This window comes from Tenrec ecaudatus, chromosome 14 (assembly GCF_050624435.1).
Source record: "Tenrec ecaudatus isolate mTenEca1 chromosome 14, mTenEca1.hap1, whole genome shotgun sequence".
Classification (NCBI taxonomy): domain Eukaryota; kingdom Metazoa; phylum Chordata; class Mammalia; order Afrosoricida; family Tenrecidae; genus Tenrec; species Tenrec ecaudatus.
The window spans coordinates 43,601,284-43,614,627 of NC_134543.1; the positions used below are offsets into that span (position 1 = coordinate 43,601,284).

General features: G+C 48.9%; 2 protein-coding genes across 2 annotated transcripts in view; both read right to left on the minus strand.

The window, feature by feature from the left end:
• Nucleotides 1–13,344, minus strand: part of PRKCH (protein kinase C eta) — a 248,178-nt gene that overhangs the window by 80,076 nt on the left and 154,758 nt on the right. The gene's annotated exons all lie outside the window — the stretch shown is intronic.
• Nucleotides 1,538–2,644, minus strand: LOC142425573 (glyceraldehyde-3-phosphate dehydrogenase-like). Its single transcript, XM_075530841.1, has one exon. It carries the CDS (start codon nt 2,627–2,629, stop codon nt 1,748–1,750), a length of 882 nt encoding a protein of 293 aa, XP_075386956.1. The 5' UTR covers nt 2,630–2,644; the 3' UTR covers nt 1,538–1,747.

Sequence of the window (13,344 nt, forward strand, 5' to 3'; positions counted from 1 at the left end):
TCCCGTAAAGAGTTTCCGTCTCAGAAGGATCACTGAGTCAGCAGCGACTGGATGCCAAGGAGTTGGAGACTCCAAAGGAGCCAAGTTGCCTGATCGCCAAAGCAATAAGCTGCAGCAGTGAATCAGCCCCGAGTCAGGCAGGAACTTGGTCAGGGTGCAGGGGGCACTTCCGGGGATTACATGCGTTTGCCTGGTGAGGAGAACTTCTCTTTCTGAGAAGCCACGCCCCTGTTAAGCAAGGGGTTACACAACCAGAGTCGACAGCCACAACCTGTTAGCCAGGAAGTTTTCCAATTTCCTAATATCAAATGCTAATTCATATGTTCTCTTTTTAGAGCAGAGTAATTCTTCTTACTCCAGAGCAAATATGTCCCCCTGTGGACTGCAAATTGTAAGGCTTCTGTCCTCATTTTCCCCGGTATAAAGTCGATTCTTTTTGATAAGAGATGTAATTCTCACTTGGGAACGAAAAGAGTAAGAGGCAGCCACCATGTGATGTGGTGGACGATGATGAAAACCAGAGTCACTTTTGGAAACACTGTATTTTGGGGAGGGGAGCAAATCATACACCCACATATATAATGTGTGCATGTGTATAAAGGACTCCAAAAAGTTCATGAAAAAAAATGGAATCAAAAGGTAATGGATTTTCCCCATGAATTTTTTAAGGGCTCCCTCACCCCATGTAATAGGCATAAATGATGAAATCGTGTTTTGAAATACTAGCATCGTGTGCTTATGCATATACAATGGATGTTTTGTGACATTTTCAAAAGTACATTCCAGCCTCATTCAAAGGATGGAAAGGTTACTTTTGATCACATTTGTGTGACAAAGACATCAGCCATGGTTAGGAAGCTGTGACTTGAGTTTGGTTATTGGAAACTATACACATGAAAGCCTGCATTTGTTTATAAATTTCCATTCATATCTCTATTGCTTTCGACTCACTTGTCAGGACCTGGATCCTGCAAAAGTCTGTCCATAAAACACGTGCTGCCCTCTGGAAGCTCAGCAGAGTGACTTTGGCCCTGGGATGCCTGGTATCAAGTAGCGCCAAGGGGAATGTCTGGTCAGTGGGCATCGCCAGGCTAACACAGCCAGCTGGGGGCGGGCTGTTAGCTGGAGGCATCAACTACACAAAGCAAACCTGATGGAGGGTCACTTGGCGCAGCAACTGCATGTGAAGTCTGATCACATCATCTTACGTGAAGCCACGGAGGTGTGTTATGTATGCTTATCGCGTCGTCTAATTGCATCTTACTAGCCCCAATGTCTCAGGCGAATGCTTGAGTCGCCTTGATCATAGAGTTGGCTGCTTGCACACCTCGCTGTGTCAGCTCTCTACGATGGGGTGCACTTTTATTTTTCCTCAGTTTATCTATCTAACTAGGGAAGCAGTATCTTGCTTTCATGGGTTTCGGCCTAAGCTAACTTATTACTTATGAGTCTCTAGCTCTCCGTGCAGCCCCACTGTGTGGGGCCAAGACTGCATTCCATTTCCATCCGCAGCCCATTCAGTTCACCAGTGGGTGTCTTTGGTTTTTTTTTTTTTTCTAGGTACAGTGTACTTTATTGATGGTGCATAACAAGGTCGGGCTCTCTAAGCCCCTCCCCTTCCTTCAGGGGGTTCCGATGTTATATTCTCAGTATGTTAAGGGATTGAATTGGGGGCAAAGACTCCCCAGCAACTGAGAGCCTCTCTTCCTCTAGTGCTGTTGCTGGGACTGCTGGTCCAGGGGGGCTTTTACTCCTTGGAGGCCATGTGGACCATGAGGTCCACCACCCTGTTGCTGTAGCCAAATTCATTGTCATACCAGGAAATGAGCTTGACAAAGTGGTCGTTGAGGGCAATGCCAGCCCCAGCATCAAAGGTGGAAGAGTGGGTGTCACTGTTGAAGTCACAGGAGACCACCTGGTCCTCGGTGTAGCCCAGGATGCCCTTTAGGGGACCATCGGACGCCTGCTTCACCACCTTCTTGATGTCATCGTACTTGGCAGCTTTCTCCAGACGGCAGGTGAGATCCACGACGGACACATTGGGGGTGGGGACACGGAAGGCCATGCCAGTCAGTTTCCCATTCAGCTCCGGGATAACCTTGCCCACAGCCTTGGCAGCGCCAGTAGATGCAGGGATGATGTTCTGGGAAGCCCCACGGCCATCGCGCCAGAGTTTCCCAGAGGGGCCGTCCACGGTCTTTTGGGTGGCAGTGATGGCATGGACTGTGGTCATGAGTCCTTCCACGATGCCAAAATTGTCATGGATGACCTTGGCCAGGGGGGCTAAGCAGTTGGTGGTGCAGGAGGCATTGCTGACAATCTTGAGGGAGTTGTCGTACTTCTCGTGGTTCACGCCCATCACAAACATGGGGGCATCGGCAGAAGGGGCAGAGATGATCACCCTCTTGGCACCGCCCTTCAGGTGAGCCCCGGCCTTCTCCATGGTGGTGAAGACACCTGTGGACTCCACGACATACTCGGCACCGGCCTCGCCCCACTTGATGTTGGCGGGATCTCGCTCCTGGAAGATGGAGATGGCCTTCCCATTGACAACAAGCTTCCCATTCTCAGCCTTGACGGTGCCCTTGAACTTGCCGTGGGTGGAATCATACTGGAACATGTAGACCATGTAGTTCAGATCAATGAAGGGGTCATTGATGGCAACAATGTCCACTTTGCCAGAATTGAAAGCAGCCCTGGTGACCAGGCGCCCAATGCGGCCGAATCCGTTCACTCCGACCTTCACCATCGTGTCTCGGGGATGCGGCTGGGACTGCACGGGAACGGGAGAGGCGGCTGTCTGTCGCACGAGGAGGAGCAGAGAGCCGGGTGTCTTTGGTTTAAGAAAATAATTTCCTTACATGAAGTTTCCCTCAGATCTGTTTTAGCCTAATAACATAAATTCATTAGGCAGGCGCGCGTGCGCGTACACACACACACACACACACACACACACACACAATGCAATCCATGTAGGGCAACATGTGCAAGAGATTGGCAGAATGCTCTTAAAAATACAATGCGGGGGCTTGTGTGGTTTGCAAAGGGAAGTCTAACATGTGCACCATGCATTTTTGCATAAACATTTAGCACCCCAAAGATTTGAGATAACATTTAAAGTTATAATTAATTTAGTTGTTGCTTTGAGGTAATATTGTTTGGAGCCTAAATATGACTTAGCAAACTTCCAAGACTTGCTGTGGAAGGTTTCTAAATGGCCAGCAAGCTAACTCTGCTTCAAAACTTGCAGAGTGCCAGTGACCAGCTTGGGCACCCTGGCGGCGCAGTGTTACAGGTGGGGCTGCTAACCACAAGGTCAGCAGTTCAAGGTCACCAGCTGCTCTGAGGGAGAAAAAGGGGGCTTTCTGCTCTCTTAAGCCGTTACAGTCTTGGAAAGTCACAGGGGCAGTTCTACCACAAGGTTCACTTATGAGTCAGCCTGGAATCAACGGCAGTGAGTTTTACGAAGTTTTAAGAGGTCGTCTCTAGTAATGCACAACCTCAGGCCTGCCTTTAGTGCTATTCCCCAACAAAGTCAGGCGTACAGGGAGTTCAAATCAACAGGAAACAGCTACTGACGTCACAGAGGTCACAGTGAAAAAGCACCGTGGTGGGGAAATCAGATTGTCCCGCTATGAACTGGAAGCAACTTGACTTAACCACATTAAGAATGATGACGAAAGCTTCAAGGAAGAAGCCAGGAGAGGTGGTTTAATGGCTTCTTTTCTTAAAAACAAAACAAAAATCCAACTCATTTTGTACAGCTTAAATGTCACTTTAATCCAATCACCCAGCAACACTTCTATCAAGCCCATGGGCAAGATACATTCTGTCTGTGCTTAGAGACGTGTCTCTGGAAAGGTGCTTACACCCTTAGGAAGCTGCCTTTCAAACCTGAAGGACACACAGCTCTTTCCAAAGACGGAGCGTTGCTCTGGTAAACTGGATGCTCTATGGCCACTGCTCTTGCAATGGAACCTGGCAAGGGCCAACGGGTAGATAACGTATGCCAGAGGAGGAAAACAAAGGGGCGCTCAAACTTGCAGGGCAGCAGCGTGAGGCACTGCGGGCACCGTCAAGACATGGTTGAGGCACTGGTGATTCAGGGCTAGACCTCTCACCTTCCATGTACAAGAGGACCTAGGTTCAATTCCTGGCCAATCCACTTCAACCACCCATCCCCATCAGTGGAGGCTTAAATGCTTCTATAATACTGAACGGGCTGCAGTGAAGCTTCCAGTCTAAGACATACTAGAAAGACAGGGTTTGTTATCTATTTTTAAAGCTCAGTCAACGAAAGCCGGAGGGATCCAAATATTGCCTTGACTGTCTCCAATTCACCGAGAACTGCTTGAGCCTAAATGCAGAATGTTACTGGTCTAGACGGGGGATGGAGGGGGTGGGCAATGAGCAGGACTGGGTGTTCTTTCCCTTTGTGCATAGACAGGGTCACTATGAGTGGGGATCAATTCTATGACAGCTCACAGCAATGAGAACACACCCATGTCGGGGAAATGCTGGAACTGGAGCGTCAGACGTCTTTCCAGAAGGGCCTTTGTGATCGCTGGTCTGCGCCCCTCTAGCTCAGTAACACTGTGCTTGGCTGGGCTGACTGCCCTCTGGCTCTTGTCCACAAAAGAGGACCTATAACTTTTGAAGGCAGAGCCAAGATGCGAAATGATGTATGTCTAGTAGCGCCCGCACAGTGACGAGGCCATGTTCTGGGCTAGTAAACCCCTGGGAAGAGCATCTGAAATGGAGGGACAAAATTCCCAGGTGAGTTTCATCTAGCTATGGATGGAAGGGTGGAAAAATTAAATGCAAAGAAGTGGAGCTTATGGGGAAAAAATGTGTGCTGTGGATCCCACTTTCTTCATTAGCCTTTATTTATACAGTTTTCGTTTTTTAAAATGTAATTACACTTTCATTGTAGGAAAATTTTAAAGTTGAAGAAAGCATAAAGAAAATGTCAACTGCCCACAGTCCCAAAGCAGCGGCAGAAGCCGAAATGAAATAAAACTGTTTAAGGCTTTTACCTGAAGGCTTCAGGGCCCCAAAAGGAAATTACAAAGCAACTTTAACTAGATTACGTTTTTATCTTCGGTCATCGCTAGAGAGGCTTTGTAGCATGCTTTCTTTACTAGCATGCTTAAAATCCAGGGAGAGGGAAAAACAAAACCCAGCATCATAACTTTTTAACTTTTATTATATAATAACTCCTCATGTCATCAAAACTATCATTTTTCTAAAACAGCTGCGTACCCAACACCATATCTACAAAGTCCTATAATTGGCTCTTAACGATTGAGTTACCTAACTTCTAATTGAGCTCATGAAAATAAAAAGAAATGGTATGAATAGCCTAGTCATTCTACCATGACAAAGATAACTTTTATTAGCCTAGAACAGCAAGTATCTTTGAGAACAGATTACTGCTAATTGGGTAAACTCAGAGCAAAACACACTGCCATCGAGTTGATTCTGACTCACAACGTGGTTTCTGAAACTGTACATCTTTATAGGAGTGGTTGGTGGTTTTGAACTGCAGACTTTGAAGTTAGCATCTCAATGCATAACCACTACATACGCAGGCCTAATTGGAGAGGGTGTTTTAATTTTCACTAATGATTTATACATTATTAATCTTTGTAACATCCCCTGTTGCCTGGAAAGGGCGCTATACACTGTCTCCCAATCAAATAAGGCCCATTTGAAAGCGCACTAAAATTTAAGAGTCCTGGTGATATAGTGGTTACTAATTGGGCTATGATCCACAGGGTCAGCAGTTTGAAACCACCAGCAGCTCCATTGGAGAAAGACAGGGCTTTCAACTCCTGGAAATAGTTACAGGCTCAGAAACCCAAAGTTTCTGACTCGATAGCAGTGAGTTAGGGTTTTGGTGGCATAGTGGATTACTGGGATATGCCCCTGAAGGCGCCTTGAGAGAGAGATAATGGTGATTTACTTCTGAAAGGCCACAGCCATTGACAACACAGAGGGGCACAGATCTCTGAAACACAGCGGGTCGCCATGAGTCAGGAACGATTTGATAGCAGCTGGGGGTGGAACAGAGCCAACGTTTCATTTCACTTATTCAGGTCATTCTTTCAGCTCACATTGCAACAGAAATTCCTGAACTTGGCAAACTCCTGGGACAAGATTTCATCTCCCTCTAATGGATGGATGGATGAGCTCCTCTGGCTCACAAGAGAGATGCAGGATTCTCGTGGCCTCATGGACTGCTCTGCCCAGCTAGAGACGCAGAAGCCAATAACAGACTGGGTCTGCCCTGAGATGACAGTACCTGGGGGTCTACTAAACCAAGAGTCTGCTCCTTCCTCTGGCCATAGTTCTGAACTATGGGAATTTCTTCCCATAGATGGGAATTTCTTCCTGGATAGCCATGGCATGTTCTTCTCTGGACCTCCAACAGCAGAACGAATCAAACAAATGTTTACCCACAGTCTTTTTTGGAACCGTTTTTGCAAAAACAAGCCAAATGTCCACTGTCCATGGGAGAAGAGACTCAGACATAAAGACAGGGAAACTCAGGAAAAACAACGCATAGCTCTAGTAAGATGAGGGGCGATCAGAACTAGATGAAAACATCTCAAGGAGAAGGGCAGCTTGCGAACTTGATTGAGAAGCCCTGGTTGGGTCAGGGGCTGGGGCTGGGCCCGTGAATCCCACAGCTGAGAGCAGGGACTCAGGCCAGTGCTGTCACTGACGAACTGGCCTCGTTTCAGTTCTTGATTCCTCCTCTGAAGAAACCACTTCCTTCGATTCTTCTTTCTGGCCTGCTCAACCCTTCTCCACCCTTACTTAGAATTTCCTCTTCCTTTCTCAAATTCTCTTTTCTTCTCCCCCTTTAAGCATCTCTTGAAAGAGGTAGATCTCACAGTCTTCTCTACCGTATTGAGAACACATTGAAAGGACCTGAATGTAGCCACCCTCTGAACAGGATTTCTGAGCAACATCTCCTAATCAAGGGGATTTCCTGAATGCCCTCAGCTTCACCAGCCGCGAGGGGATTCATATGCCACTCCTCTCAACCCCTTTCCCTGGGGTCGCCAGATTCATCCCAGTAGCAAAATGACAGTGATGAAGTAGCAACAAAAATAATGTTATGGTCGGGGGGTCACCACAACATGAGGAACTATGTGAAAGGGCTGCGGCATCAGGAAGGTTGAGAACCCCTGCTCTAACCGATTCTGGGATGTCTCCTTGCCACCTTCCACACTCTAACCTCAAAAACATCATCAGTTACCCGTTCTCTGTGTTTCCTTAACTTTGTCTCCCCCAGACACTGTTTTGGGGAAGGTAGGCTGAGCAGACCTCCGGCTGCTGACCTCCAAGCTTCCTGTGCCAAAGGCATCCAAGCATCCTCCAACATGCAAATCTCATGCTGCTCCCCGTCTTGAAAACTTTCGAGAGACCAGGGAGATCCTGCTTGGCAAAGGACAGGCGCAGCGAAAAAGAGCAAAGCCCTCAGCAGGATAGATGGACACACTGGCTGCATCGGCGGGCACACACACGAACCACGGTGAGACGGCACAAGACCAGGCAGGGTGTCATTCTGTTCTACAGAGGGCCGCTGATGAGTCGGAACCAGCTTGATGGCACCTAACAACGAACGCACTAACAACAAATTCTAAAGACCTCCAGAGCAAACACTTTCATTTCCTGGTCAACGTCATTATATTTTCTTCTGACTTTTGCTGGCAGTAGCTAGCTCATCTTGAATAGCGGTTCCCTATTGGTAGGTACCCATTCATGAGGAAGGGTAGGGGCATGGGCGAGTTCCCATTTCACATTCCCTTAGGGAACACCCAGGACCCCGTGACTCAGTGCTCCTCGAGGAGTGAGGAAGCAAGAGGAGACGGGAACAGGAAGCCACCCGTGGCCCTGTCCAGAGTCCTTTGCAGAGAAAAGGCTATGGATGGAGAAGAGTCTGGCTGGAAGATTGTCTGCTTTTGTTTTAGGTTGAGAATTATATATTACATCATTTTAATGTTTAAAATACCTTATGCCCTGAGGATGGATTAAAAGACTCTAGAAAGAGTTCCGGGACTCCCTTGACAATATTTAAGCGACAAAGCAGGACAGTCCGTTCTGTGGAAGTGGGCAGGAATGAGCTCAAACCCAATCGGCCAGGCATATACTACGCGTTGGAAGTCTCCCCTACACAAAGGAAATGGGAATTTCTTGGGTGGCCCCGAAGGGAAGCAGGGTCAGTGGGTGGGATGAAGCCACCTGGAGGAGAGGAGGGCTGTGGAAGAGTAGAGTCACATGGGTTCAGGTAGGGGAGGAGAGGTGCAGTCTCCCTAGCATGGTAAAGAAAACCATGCAACAGCACTGGTGAATGAGGAAAGCAATTGGGGGCTAGGGCTCTTCCTATTATGCAGCGCTGGTTGGAAGTTCAAAGCCACCGGCAGCTCTGAGGGAGAAAAAACTGGGCTTCCTACTTCCATAAACAGTTTTAGTCTCAGAAACCACCAGAGATCACTATGAGTCAGCATGGAGGATGGTAGTGAGTGTTTTGAGCTCTTCCCATTAGGTCTCCCGCCCTGGGCCCCCATTCCGATCACTGAACCCAAGCTGATGACCAACCAGAGACGATGTGAATGAAAAACCCACTCCCATAAATAGTCTCAGGAACTCACAAAGGCAGTTCGACCCTGTCCTATGGGGTCACTCTGAGTCGACGTCAACTTGATGGCAGGGCTCGATTTTTTTTTTCCATCTGGACATTACCACATTTACCACGTGTGAGCCTTGGAACAGAACTATTTCACGGGCATTCATCTTTTTGCAACTAGACAGAAGGGTCTCTTGTTTTGTTTTGTTTAACTCTCCGTGCTTCTTTTGTTAGACTTGAGTCACATGAGGCCGAGCTGAATGATTTTATGATACGGTTTTGGCAGAGAGTCTGTCATATTCTCATTAACCCCCTGCAGTCAGTCTTGGCGTTTCAAGCCCCAGGCTTCAATGAAAGGCCAGGGCATCTACAATTCTGGCAGATTTGAAAGGACTCTGAGGCACCGTCAGTGCAGATCCTAACGAGGCAATTGCCACCAGAAAAGGCTTCATCAGTCATCATTTGATACAGCAGCCAAGCCCCAGCCAGCTCGAGCCCCAGTTACGTCAAAGGAAATTACACATCACTCCAGAAACCACGATGGTGGCGAGTCTACTCGATCTCCGAGTCGTCAATGACCAGGGCAGCTAGCAGCAACGAGACAGGGACAACGAACAACCTCGACCTGAAAATGCACCAACTTTTTCCGATCCCTTGGTCACACCAAGTATCTTGGCAGGCCTTCCCCCAAAAAGAGCGCGCCAAGAGAACAACTTAAACTTCAGGTTTTATTTCCATTCATGTCATGGCTCCAGTTAGCCACAAACGACTGGCAACACTAGCAGCCTCAGAGAACCAGAGCAAAGGCCCCAAACAATGTCCCCAAGAATCCAGAGTCAGGAGGTGACTTGCATGCGTTTTGTCCCCAGCGGGTCTCTTCGGCTGTTTGGAAGGCAGGTCTAGACTTGCTTGTCCCAAAGAGCCAGATCCAGCCAGGAAAGAAACTCTTAGGACCAATGAAAAGGAAATAATAGAGGGGCAAAGGACCAAACTGGATGGTACCTGCTGTGTGTGTGTGTGTGTGTGTGTGCGTACAGATGTATGATGGTGCTCAAAATGACTAAGCAAAAATCAAGATGAGCAGTATTCACAAGGTAGGAACACACAGATCTAGGAAGCTCCATGTTCCAGTGCATGTCTATTTCAGTCGCAGCCAAAGGCAAACTATAACCAATGACCCATAAGCAGACCAAATCTAATTTGCTGCAGTCTTAGGGCCAGGAAAAGGGGAAAGCTATTTCCAAACAGTGAAGATGCTAAGATATTTTCTGAAAAGCCAAAAAACTATATCAAGTATTTCTTAAAACTGCCTTTATTCCCATCTCATGAATCTTCTTCTCAGCTATTCACTTAGGTGGTGAAGGCATTTCTAGTTGGGGTACTGGAGAGTGAGCACTGGTTATTAGACCGTTAGTCTCTTGGTCAAAGATCTATGCTCTGATTCTCTTGCGTTGTGCCATTTTGAGCAAGGTATTTTACCCCCTGGGCCTCAGTTAAGGGTCCCTGGTGGTACTGTAGGTTATACATTGGGCTACAAACTGCAAGGTTGGTGGCTCAAACCCCCCAGCAGACCCATGGAAGAACGATGAGGCTTTCTGTTGCCTTAAAGATTAACAGCCCTGAAAGGCTATGGAGCTGTTCTACTCTAGCCTGCATGGATGACTATGAGTTAGAACGGACTCTATGGTAATGGGTGGGCCTCAGTTTCCATATATATACATATATATGATAATCATAGCTACACCTCAGGTATTAAATATTTCAATTACACAAACATACTGAACGCCAAAAAATGTATAATTCTCTAGAGCCTAGTAATGAGTATAAGCACACAGATGCTATACTAGGGTCTGAAGGAATATTCGCTTCTCTGGTATTCCAATCTTCATCCATCCTATCAGCAGAGCTGGTCCATTTGGGCCCCCAGAACCGAGCAGCTCTCCCCAGGCACCAACGGAGGCCTGTTCAGAGCTCTCATCTCGGCCGACGGAAACGTCTTTCAGCTTCTTTGGCTGCACTTCTCCCCTCCTCCTCCCAGAGCCCACTGTGGTGCAGCCTCTTCCCCTGCTCAGGATGTCACAGCAACTCAGAGCCCAACCCGCTGATGCCGCCCCAGGGCCCAAGTGTGCTGTCTCTGTCTCCAATCCAGCCACTGGCAGCAGCTCGACAGGAAACCCGCTGCACCACACTGCCAGATGCTCACTGATCACGGGAAAGGAGGGAGGGCTGGAAGGGCCAGAACAGAGTCAGAGCTGGGCAGGGCGGAGGGGACAGGCAGGCTGGGTTGGAGCCTCTCCGTCCATGGCCTTCTTGAAGCCCACATCAAGAGCGGAGTCCTGAGGTCGGCCCACAGGAGCAGGGAGGAGGAACCTAGTGTTCCAGAAGAGGTGCTTCTCTGTGCAGCCTGGAAGGCAAGCAGGCTGCTCAATCCGACGGAATCAGAACTGAGTCCTCACACAGAAGGCCACGGCCACAGCCGATCACCTGCATGAGTGAATTCTGAAAGTGGAATTCCATGCCTCGCTTCACAGACACATTTTCCTAACTTTGACTATGACAACAGAGAAAGCATTACATACAGATGTCCCTTTGTACCGGTGTTTCCAGGTGCCTCCCATAGCCCTCTGCAGCTCTGGCTGAAGTGCCCTGGAATTGCTTTGCATCGGCCCTGGACCATGACAGCAGAGCCCAAGCCTTAACCTTCTGCAACAGAGGCTGCCTTTGTGACCAGCACTGGAGGAGCAGCTTCTTGCTGAAAGCTACCTCCAGTCACACTGCTTGAGGGCCCTGCTTGTAAGCTGATAGGAGGGGGGCCACCATCAGCAGCCCAGATGTCCCCAGGAAAGGACACAGGCAGAGGGAAGGATGGGGCTGGGGCTTGTAGCGGTGAGAGCGCTGGGGCTCTGGCCCTTTAACTGGAGACGGAGCATCCTGTGACCCACCTGAGCGGCTGTGGGCAAACACAAACTTCTGCATGGACGGCTTCAAAAAGCTCACGGAAACATTCTATTACTTTTCAATTCCATTATCTCCACAAATTTTTTGAAGCCCCAGTCAGATTCACCGAGAAAGGAGGCTGGCTGCTCAGGGTCCTCACTGAAGATGGCTGGGCTGATAAGAGGCAGCTCTGGCCACTGGGCACAGGGTGGCTTCTGGTTTCCCAACTGGAGAAACCTCTGCTTCAGTAACTGGGTCTCTGGACAAAGACGAGAACACGGGCTGAGCATTTCCCTTCTTACGCCCCCTCCTGCTATTGCCTCATCTGTGTGCCTGTGCCTTTGCACGGCTGACCAGCCTCACTGGACCTCCGAAACATGGGCCAGCGGGCAGGCGCGGACCCGGAGCCGGAGCTGGCAGGCATCACTGGGCGGCTCACTACGGACTCTCCGGCCACTGGTTACCATCCAAGGAGCAAGGTGGATTTGGGTTGAACAGGTGGGGCAGGAAGTGGCCTGGGAGACTGGAGACTGGAGCAGGAAGCTCTGGCTTAATGACAGTTCACTCCCCTCACCTGCCTCCAATTAAGAAATTTACCAAAATTTCTCAAATAGGAAAACAAGATCAACAGATACTCTGTCATTCCACTATGTTCATATCATACTTGTTAGTTTTATTGGCATAATTTCCTTCAAGTTTTATTTGCGGGGGGGCGGGGGCAGCGGCAGGTTTATGACTATCTGAAACCGAACCTGATATGGGCACATATCACTAATGTACTCGCTGTCATTCGTCAGTGACAAGTCACAACGGCCCCACAGGATAGGCTAGACGTGCCCCTGTGGGCTTCCTAGCCGGTGACTGTGGGAGTAGAGAGCCACCTCTTTCTCCCTGGGAATGGCGAGTTTGGGGTTCCTGGCTTTATAGTTAGCAGCCCCATGGGTGAGCCCGCTACGCCAGAGGGCATCACAGCCTCTTCCTCTCTTCTGGGCTCTGGCTTCCTGGTGGTGCTTGCTGTTGGTCAGGTGAGTGTTGGACCTCAACGTAGGCAGTTCAAGCCCATCAGATGCTCCGGTAGGAGCAAGACGAGGTCTGGTCTCAGAAAGTCATCCGGTCACTCGGAATCAGAGTCCGCCTCATGGCAGTGACTTCGTTTTGTTTTGTGTGTTTTTGATGAATCAGAGTTGACTTGATGGCCGTGGGGACTTGGGGGGGATGTCCCTCTCTCTCTCACTGGCACTGAGTCGATGCTGACTCACAGTGACCCTCCGGGAGAGGGTCGAACTGTCCCTGCGGTTTCCGAAGCTGTAACGCTTCACAGGAGTAGAAAGCACCATCTTTCTCGCAAGGAGCAGCAGGTCTTTTCTGAAGGCTCACCTGGTGGTTAGCCGCCCAATGCTTTGCCCGCTGTGTTGCCAGGGCTCCAGGTAACCTCCCGGTTCTACCATTTACCCTGTTGAAATTTGGACAAATGACTTGACTTCCGTCCGAGTGTTTCGGCTTTACTCCCAGGTAAAATGAAGATATGTTTGTAACTACTAAACCTGCCGTAATGTGGTCTGTGTGTAATAATACCTATTATTATTGTGCCTGAACACATAATTTAGGTGCTTATTACTTAATCACCTCTCTGCTAGCAAAAAAAGAGACATCCTTATCAAATAGTCGTTGTTGTTGGGTGCCACTGAGTCGGTTCCAACTCCCACGTACAGCAGAGGAAACGCCGCGTGGGCCCGCGTCATCCTTACAGGGTCCTGAGGTCTGAGCCC

Bases quoted from the DNA above. Each gene is read 5' to 3' on its own strand.
- LOC142425573 (XM_075530841.1), bottom strand. From the start codon at position 2,629: ATGGTCTACATGTTCCAGTATGATTCCACCCACGGCAAGTTCAAGGGC.